Here is a 20714-nt window from a genome sequence, read left to right on the forward strand (position 1 = left end):
TTTCAAACATTTAAACTTTTGTTTTTAAATTGTTTTTAGTTTTTTTTGTGATCTCACAGAGCCATTTGGATTGGGCAATATACAGATGATAGACAGATAGACAGATAGACAGATAGATAGATAGATAGATAGATAGATAGATAGATAGATAGATAGGTGGTTGCTTTTTAAACTGCATCAGAACAATGTACAAGAAACATTTATGACCGCAACCCTTGAAAACAAAGCCTTTCTCATAGGAATGATTTTCAAGCCAGAATGTAGCAGGGTTACCCCTGCTAACTTGACAAAGAGGCACCTTTTAACATTGTGATTTTCTTTATGTAGCAGGGGGAGAGTAACTGGCCCTATCCACCCCCAGCACAGTACCTCCAGTGACTGATGTTGGTGTCTCTTATGTTTCTTTCTAGATTGTGAGCCCTTTGGGGACAGGGATCCATTTTATTTATTTATTATTTTTCTGTGTAAACTGCCTCGAGCCTTTTTTGGAAGGGTGGTATAGAAACCGAATATATATCACACACACACACACACACACACACACACACACACACACACACACACACACAATTAGAGATGTGAACATGCACATCCTACTCCCCTTCCCGGTGTGGTGTTCTGGTGTTCTAACTGCCACTCCTCATGATTAAGAAAACTGAAATGATGATGCACCAGGAGGGGAAATGGGACATGCATAATCACATCTGGAATCATGTGTTGACTGGAGGGAAAGGTAGTTATCTGAATTTTTACATTGTTTACATTGCCTTTTGCAACCCTGTTGTGTTTCATCATATGCTTTTATTCCAGAATTTTTATAAGACAGAGTTGAATAAGGAGGAGATGTATATTCGGTATATACACAAGCTGTATGATTTGCACCTAAAAGCACAAAACTTTACAGGTAGGTTCTTTTACCAAATAATCTGGAAAAACTATTATTCCACAGCACTGTAAGAACCATCCTGGATCATAGTTTGCAGCTGCGTTTTCTGGAAATCTGGGTGTGAAAAGGCAGAATGGAGCACACCAGCATGGAGGAGGATTTTGTCCTGTTATGTGTTCAGGTCACAGACTGAAGGGAGGGAGAAGCAGATAGGGCTTAATGGCTGATGGGCTGATAGGGCTTAATGGCACCTCAGGACCCCAGAGCTTGCTTGCTTGTTTCTTAGCTCTTTAGGGTTTTGTAGTGCTCCCCCACCCCATTAATTCTGTTGAAAACACCTTTAAGAACACTTCCAAAGCTTTGAATCAGCTGGTGAGGATTCAAATATTTCAATTCAATTTCAGTTCAAACTGTTTCAAGACTATGGCTGCACAGATGCCCAATTCAGATGCAACAGCAAACTTTGATTTGCTAAAACAAGGAAGGAAGGGTGGGAGATAATCTGAGGAGGGAAGCAGTGCGGGAAGTCTACAGCACATGCTTTATCCTTCAGACCATAGTTAGGGGAACAGTAAACATTGTGTCTGAACTGATACTTTATGTCACTCAAAATGAGAAACCATAAGGTTTCTCTAACAGGGCTATTTTCTACATGGCTGAAGGTACTTGTAATGGATGGACGTGTTCAAGACTCAGCAGCTTTGTTCCAAACTGGGATGATACGATATCACTTGAGGATGGATATTTCAGGTAGCCACTTGGTGACTAGTTCATACTTTTACCTGCAAAGTGAATAACTTCTTCTTAGCAGGGGCAGCCTTGTGATGAAGCGGTGTTTCAAAGAAAGGGACTGGAGTACAATTGGTCTCACTTCAGAAATGGTATTCCTTGGGGAACATCCCAGATGTTGAAAATACTCTCATGCCATTTGTTGGAATGAAATACTTTTACTTCCTTGTGTATCTAGCTGAATGTAAAAAATGCTTGGAAATGTCAAGTACTCTTAACTATATGGATAGAAATTAAGTTGGAATCCATAAAAGCTGCTAGCTTTGCTGCTTTTTCAGGCCAGTTTTATGTTCCAATAATTCTTGGCAAAAACCCCTCCTTTTTTAATGTCAAGTTTGCATCTTCCCTCGAACAGCTGGCGGGCAACGCTGCTCCTTGGTGTCAATTGCAAATTGGATTGCTGTACATCTATGTACAGTATTTCAAGAGGGCTTTTGTGGCTGAAATGAATAGTGTTTAAACAATGCTTGATAGGTTTGACTGAGAGTGTGCTGGTGTATCTCCTTTTCAGATCTCAAAAAATAGTTGGATTAGACTCTTAGACTCTATATTTCTTATGAGTGTTCTGCTTTCTAACCTTCTACCTAGGAAACAGATTTTTCCACATCATGATTCAGTCTTATTAGGATTCTGTTGGCTTTCTTTTGTTTCAAACAGATTTATGTGGCTGACAGTTGTGTTATTTAGAATGAATGATGTCTTCTAGATTGTCCAACACTTCAGTAGGAAAAATAACAGTGGTGTTTGTCTTTCACAGTATAGAAAATGAAAGGGGTGTGGATTGTTGTTTTTTTGGTTCGATAGTGTGTATGAGAGAGGTTTCTATGGCATTTCATTGCACATAATTATTTGTATATATTCTGTGTTAAATAGAAGCCAGTAAACTAATTAATACTGTTTTAATACTTTTAAGAGTATTATTTTCTTGGATGAAAGATGGGTCAAATTAGATGTTACTTTAGAACCTAGTAGGGGCTTGTCTGCTTGTTATTTATTGAATAAGTACAGCCAGATAGGGGCCATGGTGTGGGTGAGTGGGTGCCCCAGCCACAGTCTAAAACTGGTTTAGGGGGCCCTGCTATTTGCCCTACAGAATCCCCCCCACCCACAGCCCAAATAGGAGCCCATTCTGAATTAGGACTGTGGCAGGAACAGAAATAAACCTTCTCCTTATATGCTTCATGCTCAATCCATGAGGTCCTGATCCTGCTGCTATTTCCTTAATAAAAACCAAACAAACTATCCCAGTTGTGTGCCTGAAATAATGTCGAGTTTGACTCCTGTGCACCAACATGAAATTTATTTCTTGTTTTCTTGGACCATATTATAGAAGCGGCCTACACACTGCTGTTGTATGATGAACTGTTGGAATGGTCAGATCGGCCACTGAGAGAATTCCTGAACTATCCCATGCAAACAGAATGGCAGCGCAAGGAATATCTTCATCTCACTATCATCCAGAACTTTGATAGGGGAAAAGTAAGTTTGACTGACAATGCTACATATTTTTGTTTTTAGAAGCCAGTTCCTTTGTTACATTCTACCTTTATGTTGTTGGTTTATTATAAAGGTAAAGTGTGCCGTTGAGTCGGTGTTGACTTCTAGAGCCCACAGAGCCCTGTGGTTTTCTTTGGAGGAATACAAGAGAGGTTTACCATTGCTTCCTCCTGCACAGTATGAGATGATGTCTTTCAGCATCTTCCTGTATTGCTGCTGCCCAGTATAGGTGTTTCCCATAGTCTGGGGAACATACCAGCAGGGATTTGAACCAGCAACCTTCTGTTTGTTAGTCAAGCATCCCCACTGCGCCACTTAAGGTGACTTGTTTATTATATGACATTTTAAATACGAAGAAGGCTCCAAGTTCAATCCCTGCTATAGGAACATAGGAAGCTGCCATATACTGAGTCAGACCATTGGTCTATCTAGCTCTGTATTGTCTTCACAGACAGGCAGCGGCTTCTCCAAGGCTGCAGGCAGGAATCTCTCTCAGGCCTATCTTGAAGAAGCCAGGGAGGGAACTTGGAACTTTCTGCTCTTCCCAGAGCGGCTTCATCCTCTAAGGGGAAAATCTTACAGTGCTCACACTTCTAGTCTCCCCTTCATATGAAACCAGGGTGGACCCTGCTTAGCTAAGGGGAGAAGTCATGCTTGCTACCACAAGACCAGCTCTCCTCTCCTATCTCTAGCTAAGGTGGGGAAAGACTGCTGCCTGTATGCTTGTAGAGCTGCTGCCAGTCAGTGTTGACAATACTGACCTTGTGATATTTTTACTTTATTAATCCTCATATGAAGTCTGAGCTTGGCCACTGTTATGCCTCTTGTAATTAGTCAGATGTATGGGAAATTTCAGTGTATCCAATGCTGTATAGTGTTTTTTTAAAATCCCATTTAATGTTACTTTTACACATGGACCAATGGAAATGAAGCTGCCTAAGATAAGGGTGATGAACCTTTAATCTGTAATTTGCATCCGCTATATCCTGTCCTATTGGTTCTATCTGCTGTTCTAAAACTTTTCAGCTAGCACACTATATGCTTCAAGTGACACTTTATATTAGCAAATGTCTTGGCCCGTCTACATAACTTAACATGGGTTGCTTTCCTATTTTGATTTATTCTAAGTATAAGACTTGCCAGGGTTACATAGGAATGGTATTTTAACTATATGTTTAATTTAATTAATATATTGTCTTGGGCTCTTGAGTTTTTGTGTCATGATTTTTAACCATGTTAGTCCAAGAACCACATAACTTGTTCTGCACGCCCAAAGCTGTGCTTCTCTTCCTTAAAGGCCCCATACCATGGAGCAAACCATTTTTGAAACTGAAGCAAAGCTTCAGAACAGTTTGAAAAACAGTTTGTGATAAGACAAAGGGGTCTGCTGTTTAATAAAGTAAAAAATCCTTCAGAGCATTTCAAAGTGTTTGTTTCTAAGTATTTCTTTGGTTCCTGGCCTTGTTACATATTCCCTTTGCAGATCTGGCGCTCATTAGAGAAAGCCTAAGGAGGTTCATCAGGCTACCCACCCTTTGGAATGCCCACCCCATAGTCTCTGCTGTCTTGTGCATTGGTTAACATATTTAAATAAGTCAGCATGAGCCGCACTGACATGTGCAGTGGTTCCTATACTCCAATAAGTGATATGTAATGATCATGTCCCCTATTAAACATAAATCCACAGCGTGAGCACAAAGTCAGCCAAGAGAGATTGTGGGAGGTCTCATTAGAGAACACGTGGACAGAGTGACACAGACAGTGCTCTCCCATGGCTAACACTAGTAGTAACAGTTAATACAATAGTAGTTGATTTAGCAGCCCTAATTCAAGAAGCCTAAGGACCCCCATTCCAGGTCTGCTGCTTTGGATTTAATTCCTGGTGTTTGATTTCTGTATAAGTATTTCCACGTGACTGGCCACTTCAGTTAAAATAGCTTATGTCATGCATTTTGGAATGTGGTAGATGGATAGATGGACCCTGAACAATTCAGGTGTACTGTGCTATTAGGCCCTATGGTCAAGTAGTCTTAATCTCTGTGGATATGGTTCAGTGATCCCCTAAAGAAAGCAATTTCATATTGTCAGTTCTCGTAAACAGCTGTTCTCTGTCTATTGATGCTCTTTGAAAGTGCTGGTTAATGTTAGATTGTACTGCCAATAGGAGGCACTTGAAAATCTGTTTGAAGCAGCTAAAAATCATTTATATTCTTCTCAATGTTGAACATTCTTCTTCCTTGTTTGTCTACAGTGCTGGGAGAATGGCATTATCTTATGCAGGAAGATTGCTGATCAGTATGAAAGCTATTATGACTACAGAAATCTCAGCAAGATGCGGGTAATGGAGTTGGATGCATTCTGGACATTATGAATCAGTATAAAAATGTCTTCTGTTAGCAAGACAAAATTTTAGTTTTCTCATTGTAGCTCATGCTAAAACTGTAGTGCAAGTATTTTATTTTATTTTATTTTTACTGGCTTGTATAAAAAGCATATAGATATTTGCCATTTCAATACAACTTTGGTTTCGTCTGTTTGTCTTCAACAAAGAAAAGAAATTGAGGCCACATACTTATTTTGCAGCCATTAGTTTTGTGCCCCAATTTCCCAGCTAATGCTCTATACTTGCTATGCTATACTTAACCATCATATTCATTATTACTATTGCCTGGGAAATCGAACAGTGGATCACTTTGCTGCAAAACTTATTTGCTACATGGCATAGGAGCCTGCTGTTGAAAGAAAATATATGTCAGAAACTACACTCCACATGGCTAGATTCTTGGGTGTATCTAGAGTAGGTCTTAGAATCCTGGCCAGCGGCTACAGTCATAAACTAGATTGTGCATTGGATTTTAGGGTGGAGTGAGGAAGAAGGTCAGTTAAAATGAATAAGAGTTGTGGGAGAGAGAGAGAGGATTGTGCTTTACATCTGTGTAACTTTATCAACCTTAGTGCTAGTCTTCATCTGCAACTTAGTCCAGTTATGAAACTATATTACAATATTGTTTTCCATACTTAATCTCTTGTAAAGGATTTCTTAACATTAAACTATTACCTTTAGGCATTGCCATTACATTACATTGTAAAGACATCACACTATCCCTCAGCTTGAATCATTCTCATCCTGCCTATACAAATCTATTTGTACATTAGCAACTGTAGATAGGCAGAAGTGCAAAGGTACAGTTGATATATCTACGCGAACTGGATAAGTTCTTAGTTGCATTTCATTTATCAGTATGATTTTCTTATTTTCATCTCATATCTATATCTACAAATCATAACCTTTGAAGGCATTTCCATCCTACACCCTGCAACAGCAGAATTCTCTCAATTTATTATTATTTCTTGTTTACACAGTCAGGCAGGTGTTATTGAACGGTTTGTTTTATCCAGACAACGAGTCCTTTCAGAGGACCTGGGATGTCAGAATTTTGTTATCAATATTGTTCTTGTTGTTATTATAGATATCGTCGCAGAATATAGGCTGTTCCCAGTAATGTTGCTTTTTGTAATTGGCTGATGGTGATTTCTGTGGCCCCTATCGTGTTGAGGTGCTCTTCAGGTTGTTTTGGAATTGTACCTAGGGCGCCAATTACCACTGGGATTATTTTAGTCTTTTTCTGCCACAGCCTTTCAATTTCAATTTGTAGATCTTTGTATTTTATTTATTCATTCATTCATTCATTCAATTTCTATACCGCCCTTCCAGAAATGGCTCAGGGAGGTTTACATAGAGAAATAATTAATAAATAAGATGGATCCCTGTCCCCAAAGGGCTCACAGTCTAAAAGAAGCATAAGATAGACACCAACAACAGTCACTGGAGGTACTGTGCTGTGGGTGGATAGGGCCAGTTACTCTCCCCCTGCTAAATAAAGAGAATCACCACATTAAAAGGTGCCTCTTTGCCAAGTTAGCAGGGGTTTTTAACATTTTTAACAGCATATTTGATAGACATCCAGTTGTTCGACGATGCAGTTCTTATACTTAGGAAGCACTTCCTGTTAACCACCCAAACCTACTTAATTGCAGTTCTAATGCATTGTACCCCTGCTAGCTTGGCAAAGAGGCACCTTTTAATGTGGTGATTCTCTTTTTTTTATCAGGGGGAGAGTAACTGGCCCTATCCACCCCCAGCACAGCATTCCTCCAGTGGCTGTTGCTGGTGTCTATCTTATGTTTCTTTTTAGATTGTGAGCCCTTTGGACAGGGATCCATCTTATTTATTGATTATTTCTCTGTGTAAACCTCCCTGAGCCATATTTGGAAGGGCGGTATAGAAATTGAATTAATAATAATAATAATAATAATAATAATAATAATAATAGTATTTTGTCCTTTCCTCAGATGAAGGTGAACAATAATTCATCTGTCCCTTTTAGTTCTTGGTATAGTACTTTCTCTAAGCAAGAAGAAACAGTACCATCAGCCTTGTGTTGTCTGTCCTGAGATACTAACTATAATAATATTCCATTATTCCAAATTGAAAACAGAAGCAAAGAAAAGCACTTTTTGTTCTGGATTTTCTTAGTGTTTTGCTCAGTCTGTTCTCCTGAATCATATGAACAGTATTGAAGCTAATTGCAAGATGATTCCTGTGGGGAAAATAAGCATAATGACACTTGGTGGTGTAGTGGTTAGAGTGCTGGACTAGGACCGGGGAGACCCAAGTTCAAATCCCCATTCAGCCATGATACTTACTGAGTGACTCTGGGCCAGTCACTTTTCTCTCAGCCTAACCTACTTCACAGGGTTGTTGTGAGGAGAAACTTAAGCATGTAGTACACTGCTCTGGGCTCCTTGGAGGAAGAGTGGGATATAAATGTAATAACAATAATAATAATAAATTTAATAGTGCCTATTATCTTATTCATTCATTCATTCATTCATTCAATTTCTATACTGCCCTTCCAAAAATGTCTCAGGGCAGTTTACACAGAGAAATAACAAACAAATAAGATGGAACCCTGTCCCCAAGGGGCTCACAATCTAAAAGAAACATCAGATAGACACCAGCAAGTCACTGGAGGTACTGTGCTGGGCGTGGACAGGGCCAGTTACTCTCCCCCTGCTAAATAAAGAGAATCACCACGTTAAAAAGTGCCCATTTGCCAAGTTAGCAGGTTAGCTTTGCAAAGTTAGTTATCTTATGGTGTTTCATGCGACATACTTAAGTGAAAAACTATCACATGTCCCAATATTAGGATATCAGTGCTTTCTCCCTCTTTAAATTAAAAAAATATTTTTCTAGGTGTGGCAATAAAATCACATGGTAATTAAGCAAGAAAACCAACTTCTTTTTTTGAACTTGATGAACTTATTCTCTCCTCCAAGGTTTTCAGGGCAGTGTATAAGGAGCCATCCTGCTTTATTCTCATAACAGTCTTGTGAGGTGGATGAGACTTGTGAGGTGGAGTAGTGACTAGGTTGGCCCAAAGTAATCCAGTGAATTTCAGAGCTGAGAGGGAATTTGAATGCAGTGTAGCAAACGCTATCTGCTACACTAGTTCTTATGTGAGCATCATATTGAAGTAACTTTAGAATATTTACACTATGTCAGGCCACAATTTTATTGAATATGTTTGATGTTTTTATAACTTCGAATAATAAGTTAGAGTGCTCTGCTTGCTAAAGGAATGTTTAAATATATATATAAATGTATCTTACTCACACAGGTGATGGAAGCCTCTTTGTATGATAAAATTATGGATCAACAGCGTTTAGAACCAGAATTTTTCCGAGTTGGATTTTATGGGAAAAAGTTTCCTTTTTTCTTACGAGTGAGTACTAAAAATATCTGTTTTGTAATGCCTCAGTTAACTAAGTTTTCCTGTACTTGACAGATGAATATTCCCGTTATCCAAGTCCTGATTATTCAGATCCCTGATTATTACCCATCAATAAGGTCCAACAACCTTGCATTTGAGGCAGGCTGTATCCCTTTTGCATTTGTTTCTTAATTCCAATGAAATCAGAAATCTTAATAAAATATGAGCCTTTTCCAAACACTCCCTCTCCAGTACTCAACAAATGCTGGCCAAAGTTTCAGATCACATGGAGGAACCCATTTGCAAGCAAATTCGAAACACGTGGGTGCTGAGGGTGTGTGAGATTGTACTAGTGGTACAATCCAGACGACCATTCTTTTATTCACTGTACATGAAAGGAGATTGTCTGAAGAGGGCTAATATGAATATATAATCTATACCTTCCCTCTCTACTAAAGGGATGGGATTGGGGCCATCGTGGTAGAACACATTTTGCATCCAGTATTTCCCAGGTTCAATTCTTGGCATCTTCAGTAGGGATGGGAAAGACCCCTGTCTGGAACTCTGGAGATCTGTTGCCAGTCAGTGTACTGAGCTAGATGACTCAATGGTCTTGCCCAAACTGGTCTTCCTGAGTTTACACACACATGAAACAATGCTATAAGTATCCAGGTAAAGGATAGGTATTTCCACCACACAGTGAATTCTCTAGAAGTTAATTTTGTTATTACTAAACATAATACTACGTGTTACATCCTTATTAGTTTTCTTTAAGGTTGTTTGAGTTTGTTCAGGCATTTGTTTTTGTGAATCCTTCCAACAATTGCATTGATTAATTGCTGAAATGTAAGTGTAAAGAATTGTTATTTACAATAGCTTGGGAACAGTAGGATAAGCCAATTAGTACCTTAAATGTGACTTTCAAAGAGCCAAAGGTAACATTTACAGAGTACTTTTATCTATAAGAGTTTGCAGGGGCATTCTTATGTTTCAAATATAGACCCTCAGCCCAGTGTTCACTCTCAGGTTCATTATAAAACACCTTAGGAGTAGGTTGTCTTGAGGTGTAATATTTATATCTGCTTCAAGGAATATTTTCTACTACCATAGCAACAGAAAATGATATGCTTGTAGATAAGAATTCTGCCCAGTTCATGCTCCCATGATTATCAAATTGGTAATTGTTTGTGTCTGGTTGCTTTCAAGAGAATTGCTTCATCAAATCACAGAGAAGCACCATAAAAATATATGAAAAATCAGTGAATGTTTTGCTGGAAGAAAAATATAACAGATAATGCCAAAGGCATATATTATTTACAATCCACGGAGTGTAGGAAAATTTGTCATATTGCAATGTTGAAGTTCTCTGGCAAGTCAAGCATTACTGATCCGATGTACAGAAACTGGGCTGGAAAGAGATCCTTTAGCATCTGTAGCTGTCAGCACAGCTATTGAGCAATTAAAGTAACACTGGAATTTCCAAGTCCTAGCATCTGTAGTGGCTGGTGCAACAGCTAAAAAGGTTCAGGAAGAGGCTAATGCCTTGGAAATGGCACCAATGCCCTACTAAGAGGCAGCAGGTAGCTGGATGATTGCTGAGTGGATAGAAACACCCAGGGAAGGTACAGACACAGCACTGTACCATACTGATTCCAACTGCCACCATTGCTGCCTCACATTTTCATTTGGAAATTCATAGAGGCTCCCCTTCCCTTAGTTTGCTACTCCGTGGTGTCAGCCTCTTCATACCAGGGCACTGCATCATTGACCCCGGCCGCCTAGTGCTGTATGATTAGTATGGGATTCATGATTGAATCCTAAGCTGGCTTGTTCATCCTAGCAGCCAGCCATGCAGAAGATTTTAAAGAGTGAGTCACTGTACCCTTTTAGGTTATTTCCCACCCATATCAGTGGATTAACTGGTAATTTTGCACTCTTAGAGGCTTTGTGTGCACTTTGATTCTTTGGTGAAATATCTGATAAAGCAAAACCTTATACAAGTCCTGCACAAAGGATATCTACCTTGATCTGATTCAGAAATATGAGAGCTGAAGCTTTCATTGCACTCAACAATGAAAACAAGATGGAAAACCAACATGGCTCTGCAGAAGATTCCTTTTATCCTTGGAACTGCCCCAGTGCATTTCCAGCTTCGTCAGATCTTTGTCAGGGGTATCTTCCTTTTGCAACTTCTCCAGAGGAAAATAGATTTTCTTTCTTTCAGTTGTCAAGAGATAGAAAGTGATTTCCAAGGAGAAATCTCCTTCTCTTTTGAGGAATTGCTAAAAGAAGATACCCTTGAGAAATAGCTAAGGATGCTGGAAACGTTGAGGCAGTTCCAAGAATGTAATAGTTTGTAGAATCGGTTGGCTTTTTCCTTTTGTTCTCATATTTACAATTGTATGTATTTAGCCTATTTTTATACTGATCTCTAGGTGGGTGGTGTACAAAATTTATAACAATATAAAAAGTCACCAATTTAAAATCCACAAAACACAATAAAAACAATCGCATAAAACAGTTGTTAAAACAAACTAGCTGACCTGGCGCAGAGCATCTGTGCCCCGCGTTCTCCCTGGGCCCTTCAGCCCCAGTTCATTTTCCTCCACCCCAGCTTATTCTCCCTGAGCAGCCTGGCTGCCACTTGCCCTCCGTGGATGGCTCTGCTTCCCCTCCTCCGCTGTCTCCTTCTGCCCACCGCCGTTTTCTCCCCCATTCCCGTGGCTGATCAGCAGCTGCTTGCGAACTCTCACGAGAGCTGCCACACATGGGATTAGCCATGGGTACACCTTAGAGAAATAAATATATAGATTAGTAAAATCCATTCTAATTAAAAGCCTGTGAGAACAGGTGAGTCTTGATGGTACTCCTGAAAACAAATAGGGAAAGAAATGCTTTTATTTCAGCAGGGAGCATATTCCAAAGCCCTGGGGCAGTCACAGAGAAAGCCTGGTCCTGCGCTGCCACCAGATGAACCAGCGGTAACCATAACCGGACCTCTCCAGAAAATCTTAACAGGAGGCAGGGTTCATGACAAAGAAGGCATTCTCTTAAGAACCCTGGGCACGAGCCATTAAGAGCTTTATAGGTAATAATCAACACATGGTATTTCACCTGGAAACATATTGGCAGCCAGTGTAGTTCTTTTAAAACTGGTGTTATGTGGTCCCTTCATGTTGTCCCATAGACCAATCTGGCTGCTGCATTCTGTACCAATTCTTTGGGCAGCCCCACAGAGAGTGTATTACAGTAGTCAAGCCTGCAGGTTACCAGCATATGTACCACTGTTTTAAGGTCATTTACCTCCAGAAATGGATGTAGCTAATGTATCGGCCACAGCTGATAAAAAGCACTCCTCGCCACTGCCTCAACATGAGAAACCAGGGAGAGCTTTTGGTCCAGGAATGCTCCCAAATTATTTACCTAATCTTTCAGGGGAAGTGTAACCCCATCTAGAACAGGCAGATCTAAACCATCTCTTGGGTCCCACCCCCCACCGTCATCAGTATCTCTGTCTTATTTGGATTCAGCTTCAGTTTGTTATCCCTCATCCAGCCCATTGCTGCCTCCAGGCAGGCATTTAGGGAAGATATGCCATTCCCTGATGAGGTCGACATGGAGAAGTAGATCTGGGTGTCATTAGCATATTGATAACACCCTGCACCAAACCTCCTGATGATCTCTCCCAGCGGTTTCATGTAGATGTTAAAGAGCATAGGAGACCGTATGGAGCCTTGTGGAACTCCGCTCTTTAGTTCTTGCTTTGCAGAACAACAGTCTCCAGGCAACACCATCTGGAATCTACCAGAGAGATAGGAACAGAACCAAAACAGTGCTACCCAATCCCACCTCCCTCAGGCAGTCCAGAAGGATACCATGGTTGATTGTATTGAAAGCCACAGGGAGATCCAAAAGGATAGGAACATAGGAAGCTGAGTCAGACCATGGAGTCAGGCCACTGATCTATCTAGCTCAGTATTGTCTTCACAGACTGGCAGTAGTTTTTCCAAGGTTGCAGGCAGGAAACTCTCTCAGCCCTATCTTGGAGAAGCCAGGGAGGGAACTTGAAACTTTCTGCTCTTCCCAGAGTGGCGGCTCCATCCACTGAGGGGAATATCTTACAGTGCACACTTCTAGTTTCCCATTCATATGCAACCAGGGCAGACCTGTTGGGGACAAGTCATTCTTGCTACCACAAGACCAGCTCTCCTCCTTATCAGCGGAGTCACACTCCCACTGTCTATAGCCAATTGGAGATCATCCATCAAGCTGACCAAGGCAGTCTTAACCCAGTAGCCAACATGAAAACAAGTTTGAAATGAGTCTAGATAATCCTCATCATCCAAAACTGCCTGGACTTGAGAGGCCACCACCTGCTCAATCACCTTGCCCAATCATGGAAGATTAGAAACAGGTCTGTAATTAGCTGATGGATCCAATGCATGTTTCTCCGAAAGTGGTCTAATAATAGCCTCCTTAAGACAAAGAGTCATCTCCCTCAGAGAAGCATTTATAATATTAAGCAGATCCTCTATGATATATGATTACCAGATAAGATAAGCCAAGTTGGACAAGGGTCAAGAGAACAGGTTGTCGGATACACAGTCCAAAGCAGTTTGTCCACGTCCTCAGGAGTTACAAACTGCAATAAATGCAATTTATTGTATTGTCAATGCAATAAACAGCCAAGAGACAAAAGTTTGGGCCAGTGTACAAATTTGATAAATAAAATAAAAATAAATAAATGCAATTATCAGGCTTTGAAGCAAGCCACCTTAAGTGGCTCAGCGGGGAAATGCTTGACTAACAAGCAGAAGTTTGCCGGTTCAAATCACCGCTGGTACTATATCAGGCAGCAGCGATATAGGAAGATGCTGAAAGGCATCATCTTAAACTGCATGGGAGGAGGCAATGGTAAACCCCTCCTACCAAAAGAAAATCACAGGGCTCTGTGGGCGCCCGGAGTTGAAATCGACTTGACGGCACACTACATTTTGTTCGGACAAATGCTTTCTGAATCTTGATTTCTGATTTGAAACTTATTTATATCTTGTTTCTAAGTGCAAAGAGTGTGCATACAACAAAATACTACTTTTTCTAAAGAAGTATCCATTTGCACACTGTTTAAAAACAAACACAAAAATTAAGAGTGATTTTCATGTAACTAGTCTTGCTTTTCTTTTTATTCTATCCAGAACAAAGAATTTGTTTGCCGAGGACATGACTATGAGCGTCTGGAGGCTTTTCAACAGCGGATGTTAAATGAGTTCCCACATGCCATTGCTATGCAACATGCCAATCAGCCAGATGAGACCATCTTTCAGGCAGAAGCACAATGTATCCCCATTGTTGACCATACAGTATGCATGCTTAAAAAGAACTTCAAAAGTTTCCATCTAATTTCATCTGTAATATGATTTTTCTTTAATTAGTGGAATACTCCACCAGTCAAATGTTGCTTTCCTTTTAAAAAGTGTGTGTGTGTGTGTGTGTGTGTGTGTGTGTGTGTGTGTGTGAGAGAGAGAGAGAGAGAGAGAGAGAGAGAGAGAGAGAGAGAGAGAGAGACCCCCAATCCTTCTAATTCAGATTTTGTAAAACTGGCACACTTAGGGGCTTAAAATTTTTAAGGACAGGTTGAGACATGACATTTGGTTGGTTTTCTCAACACTAACAATGCAACCTATCAGCCAGTAACTCAGGGATTTCATGAGTTCCTGTGCACTACCTTTCAGAGATTACGGAAGCTGCTAGAGTACACTTTCTTTGATACTGAAAAGATTTCTGCCTCTGGTTTGTATTATTCATAGGATCCAAATTTACTTTGCTTATAGAACAAGCTTAATAGAACAAAACTAAAATGGTTCCATAGGTAAGCTGTACAATATGCTATTGGAGAAACTGTCTGTTTTTGTCTGTTGTATCTCACTCTTTCTTTAGAGCTTAGTGGTGTACTTGGTATTCCTCTCTTCATTTTATCCTCCTCGACTACTATTGTAGAAATGTAGGCTGAAGTATTGTTAGTAGCCCAAGCTTCAGCAGTTAATTTCATAGCTTTGTGGGAATTTGAACCCAGATTTTTCAGCACTCTAATTATTACGCTACATCAGCTCTCTAGTTGCCAGTCACTGTCAGTTGGGAGAGATTCTTAACCAATACAAAATACTGATTACATAGGTGAAGATTCATTTGCCAATACTTCTCCTTTCATTTTCTTAGCATTTTCTTAGCTCCTCTCTTTCAACTGATATCGTATCCCATGTGTTATGTTTGAGAAACTGAACAGGAGATTTTGTCTTTAAGAGAACAATAAAAATAAATTATTCCTGCCTTCCACTAACATATTTCACTCACCATGATTTCCCCCTCTAGCTCATTTTAGAATTAGTGCAGTTTTTCACTTTTGAAGTCCCTTGTAAGGAAACTACTCCAAAATTTTACTGCATTTTTAGTGTCAAGCCAGCCCTTGAGCTACAAACCAAATCGTTTAACAGATTATTTCAGTTTGTCAACGTAAATTAGTTTTTTAAGCAAAACTAAGTGTTTCGTTTTGTAAAGAAATTCAATTCTGAGTTGGTTAACCTTTAAAGAACTAAGTGATCAGTTGATGTTTAAAAATAGTCTGAACGCAGTTCACTTTCTACATGTGCAATGTATTTATTGAGGTTAACTCTGTAATTTGAGAAATTCAGAAACTGATTACTCACTTCAATCCAGACTTTCCCCTCCCCTGGTCTGTTCTACATGAGGCCCAGACTTGTTTAAATATCGATACCGAATGGCTTGAAAAGGCACTCTTTGCAATATCTGCTGTCCCTTCATTTTGTTTGCACCAAATTTACCCAATAGTGAGGGGCCTCTTTAACCTGTAGCTGTTGCTGCACATGTGCAGCAAGAGCCAGTTCTACTTGGAACCATGGGGAAAATGGTTCCTGATATCCTTAGTAGGAACAACAGAAACCATTGAAACTACATGGTGGCCCCAAACAGAAGGACCTAATGGAGGCTTTATTGTTTTCATGCTGTCCTTGGGTAGGTTTTGGAAAGAGAAGTCAGTTATGGACTGGTGAGGGCTCATGAATAACTGGGTTTGGAAAAGCCTCTGATATCATCAGGAGATTGATGGGGTCCAAACCTTGGGGTAAAATTATTTTGAAAATATTTTTAACCCAAATCTGTTCCAGACTTAACAAGGGATTATTCACCCATCTCCCAGTACAATGGAGTTCCCCACCTCTCTTTTCAAAAGATATCTATTTAGCTTTTATTGTAAGAAACTAGTTTAGTCCTTAACTTGCTACACACAGACTTACAAATCTATGCCGTGACCCCAATTCCAGAAAGTCAGGAGGTACTGCAGAGAGAAGGTATTCCGGATAACATCAAAAGTTTTTATAAAGTAAATCATATCTGGAGATTTCGATATGACAGGCCATTCCATAAAGGGACCAAAGACAAGGACAATGAATTCAAGGTACAGTATTATCTTGCTAATCAACAGAAGTGTTGTCTATTTTATGTATTTATTCAGTTCCAATAAATAAATAAAATGTTTTAATTAAACAAATTAATGTAAATAGCATATGAAATGTTGACTGAAATAATCACTACATGTGATGGCCTTGTCCTCATTTCACTGGGCCTGGGCATGCTTGGTGGATTTTTTTACTTTTAACTACAGACCTCTCTGCCTTTTCACATTTGGCTTTAGTTTCAAAAGTATATTAATAATAACATCAAGACCAGTTGGTTCCAATTGATGATTTTTGGTTCTCTCTCTGTAAACGAATCAGTCTAATACATAATTTGCTTTTTTTTAAAAATTCAGAGTTTGTGGGTGGAGAGAACAACACTAATCTTGGTGCAGAGTTTGCCTGGAATTTCTCGCTGGTTTGAAGTGGAAAAACGTGAAGTGGTGAGTATGAAGTGCGTGGGTGAGGGAGAATGGTTCCCCACCTTTGGTTAATGCCTTCGTGGATGCTGATCTTAATATTCTGGACATTTCTTTAAATCAGATATAACATGAGGGAGAAAGTTGAATGCCAGTGTCAATGTAGACACTACTTGCTAGTTTACCCAATTAACCAAATGAACTTCAAAACACATGACCATATAATTACTTGCATTGCAAAAAAATTAAAGATCATAATATGAAAAATACGATCAAGACTGTGCTAATGGTGTATGAATACAAAGAACACCAATCAAGCATATTACATACAAAAATTATGTGGCAGTTGCCCTGCAGTTTTACAAGGTTGGAGAGAATCCTCTGCTGTCACATGGAGGCTGCTGCAGAGATCAGTCAAAGGCTTGCTGCACAGCCAACCATGTGTGCACAGAGGGAGTCAGGGAGTGACTTCCACTGCTCTACCCTTGCTCCATAAATGCTAGTTGACTTCCAGAATTATCTCCCTGATAGCTGCACGACCTTCAGAAACATATTTTTGGAAGCCAAATAACACTCTTGAAGGGAGGGGCAGCAGTGAAAATCACTTTTCCCCATACCCCCTTGCAAACCACCACACAGAGAGACTGCCATAGTTGATGCATCACCTCACCTACTCCGACTCCTTCAACATCGGCTTCTCTCCCAATACCGAACTTGACACTGAGAACACTTCACGCTCCCCAACATCGATGGCTGCCGTCTTGACGCCTACAGTCACTCTAAAAACATTGCAACTACCACTGACCTTGACGACAGCGACGGTCTCTCCTATTTGTGTGTACTTCTCTCCTGACACCTCTCCAGCACACACCATACATTCTGGATGCAGCAGGAGTAGACACTCTTCCACAGCTGCATTCCCAGTTTTGCAAGATCGCCCTTCCAGGTCTTTGGGCTCTCTCATGGGATCCTCCACCACACCCCTTTGGGATCGACCTTTAAAGGCCTCTTTTAGGCCTGGACAATGATGAGGATGCAAATCCCCCATCAGTTCCCAAGACATCTTCTGATTCTCTAAAGCAAACCACTCCTAGGCATTCACCATATCTACCATGGCGTGAAAGATGCCACCATTCTGCACCTACTAGCCATCCATTAGACTGTTGGAGCTCACCTAGTGCCTTCGACCTAGGGTATGTTTGGGGCTTCTGCCATTTCAGGGACCCCTACTATCCCCTTTCTCCTGCTCTCCGTTATGACTGATGAATATCATCTTTGGAAAGCAAAAAAGCTCAAGGGAGACCTAGAGGCTGGCCTTCCCAAGAACTCGGGCCTCATGCCTGTTGTGCTTTCCTCTCTTTTTAAGAGAACAGAAGTCATTTTGGATCATCAGCCTATCACCTCTCCACCTGACCAGACAGTTACATACCCTTCTTGGCCAAATGGCATATCTTACCCTGAATTCCTCCCTAAAGGCAGCAGTGGGCTGGATAAGGGATAACAAGCTGAAGTTGAATCTAAATAAGATGGAGGTATTGACTGGCGGGGGCAGGACCCGAGAGATGGTTTAGATCTGCTTGTTCTGGATGGGGTTACACTCCCCTCCGAAAGATCAGGTATGTAGCTTGGGAGTGCTCCTGGACCCAAAACTCTACCTGTTTTCTCAGGTTGAGGCAGTGGCCAAGAGCGCTTTTTATCAGCTTCAGCTGATACGTGAGCTTCGTCCATTTCTAGAGGTGAATGACCTTAAAACAGTGATATATATGCTGGTAACCTCCAGGCTTGACTACTGTAATGCGCTCTACATGGGGCTGTCTTTGTACATAGTCTAGAAAATACAATTGGTACAGAATGCGGCAGCCAAATTGGTCTCTGGGACAACATGAAGGGACCACATAACACCAATTTTAAAAGAACTGCACTGGCTGCTAATAAGTTTCCAGGTGAAATACAAAGTGCTGGTTATTACCTATAAAGCTCTTAACTGCTTGGGTCCTGGCTATTTGAGAGATCGCCTCCTTTGTCATAATCGCTGCTGCCTGTTATGATCTGGAGAGGTCTGTTTATGGTTGCTGCCGGCTCGTTTGATGGCGACCCAGGATTGGGCTTTCTCTGTAGCTGCCCCAGGGCTTTGGAATATGCTCCCTGCTGAAATAAGAGCATCTCCTTCGCTGTTTGTTTTCAGGAAGAACCTCAAAAAAATTGTGATTTTTATGTATTTTAAATTTTATACACCACCTCGTGATGTACATGTCTGTCGGTATAAAAATATGATAAATAAATAATAAATAAATAAACTCCTACTAAATCCCCTTGATATGCACAATCTTAATTCCAAGAATATGAATCTTCCTCGACTTCTCAAGGTTAATCAGTTGCAATGGAACAACCATCTGAACCCTCCCCAGAGGAAAATGTTGACGCCGCTGCCTCTGGTTCTCCCAACTCAAGACCAAGTCCTTCAGACTACAAGTTCTAAAGTCCTGAGACTGGAAATAAAGGCACCTGCTCAAGAAGTCGCTGATCCAGTCCTGGACTTGATGTCTTGTTCTTCCTCTTCACATCCAACATCAGTCCCAGTGCTACCAGTTTTAGCCAACTCAGCCAAGGTTGCCTGGGACAACCTCTCTCTTCACATCCAACATCAGTCCCAGTGCTACCAGTTTTAGCCAGCTCAGCCAAGGTTGCCTGGGACACCCCTTCAACTCCTACCACCACTTCTAGACACTTTGAAAGCATCTATAGGAGTCAGGAGGATGCCTGCCCATTCTTGTTTAAGCGCGCGCACACACACACACACACACACACTGAATTATCTTGTTGACTGCACCATGAGCAGCAGATCACACTCTGCCCCAACAGATGAGGGAAGGAAGTTTGAAGCTATAGGCAGGAAATTCCCATGTCTAGCCATCAAGATAGCCAACTACATGGCCTCTATGGCTAAGTATAACTTCTCGGTTTGAGATAAACTGAAGCAAGACCTGACTGACGTTCCCAATACCTTCAAGGACAAATTTAAAGCTGCCCTTGTAAAATCTGCCAAAATCACCAAACAACATCTTACTTAGCATGGCTAAACACCTCACTGAGACCGAGCCCCATGCTCTGGTTGGTGGTTTCTTGTTACGTCATCATGCTTGGCTGAGATCAACTCCTCTCCAGAAAAACACAGAAGAAAACTTAGAACCTACCTTTGGAAGGTGAAGGCCTTTTTAGTATTTTGACCAATGAAACTATGGCAGGCAGGGGATTCATTATTTGGCTAAAACATTCACACCCTCCTTACCTCAACAGCCTTACTTCCAGCACAACTGGCCTTACAACAAACAGAAATTCCAGTTTAGGCCTTCAGATAGGAAAGAGTACAAAAGGCCCCTTAAATATAATCCTAAACATTCCTACCATCCTAGACAAAAGCAACACCAGAGAGCTAAAAATCAGGAAATGATGATGCAGTCTGTTTGATGGTTGTCACCTGGAAGTGCCTCAACTATCAACCAATTCCATCCATCTGGCCTCCTTTTTGGCAGCTTGGCATCTTACATTGGATGCATGGGTGTTAAGTATAATTACCATCAGTTATGTCATAGAATTTTCCACCCTCCTTGCCTTTACAGGGATCAAATACACCCACCCAACTCCTGCTCTCCAAAAGGAGGTTCTCTCACTGCTCCAGAAAGGATCTATAGAATCTGTCGCACCGGAGGACATGAGGAAGGATTTTTACTCAAGGTATTTCCGGGTCCCCAAGAGAAATGGAGGCCTCGGTCCGATCCTGGATTTGAATTTTCTAAACAAATTTGTAAAGATAAAGAAATTCAGAATGTTCTCTCTACAAAACATTATTCCTCTCCTCACGCAAGACAAATGGTTCATA

General features: G+C 40.7%; 1 protein-coding gene across 8 annotated transcripts in view; it reads left to right on the top strand.

The window, feature by feature from the left end:
- Positions 1-20714, top strand: part of DOCK4 (dedicator of cytokinesis 4) — a 391842-nt gene that overhangs the window by 346683 nt on the left and 24445 nt on the right. For all 8 annotated transcript variants that reach the window (XM_053253855.1, XM_053253858.1, XM_053253861.1 and 5 more), the window contains 7 exons: positions 811-904; positions 3006-3154; positions 5424-5510; positions 8854-8958; positions 14142-14283; positions 16251-16417; positions 16772-16858. In XM_053253855.1, coding sequence (XP_053109830.1) covers positions 811-904; positions 3006-3154; positions 5424-5510; positions 8854-8958; positions 14142-14283; positions 16251-16417; positions 16772-16858 — 831 coding nt within the window. The remainder of the gene's footprint in view (positions 1-810; positions 905-3005; positions 3155-5423; positions 5511-8853; positions 8959-14141; positions 14284-16250; positions 16418-16771; positions 16859-20714) is intronic.

Source organism: Hemicordylus capensis, chromosome 5, assembly GCF_027244095.1.
Source record: "Hemicordylus capensis ecotype Gifberg chromosome 5, rHemCap1.1.pri, whole genome shotgun sequence".
NCBI lineage: Eukaryota > Metazoa > Chordata > Lepidosauria > Squamata > Cordylidae > Hemicordylus > Hemicordylus capensis.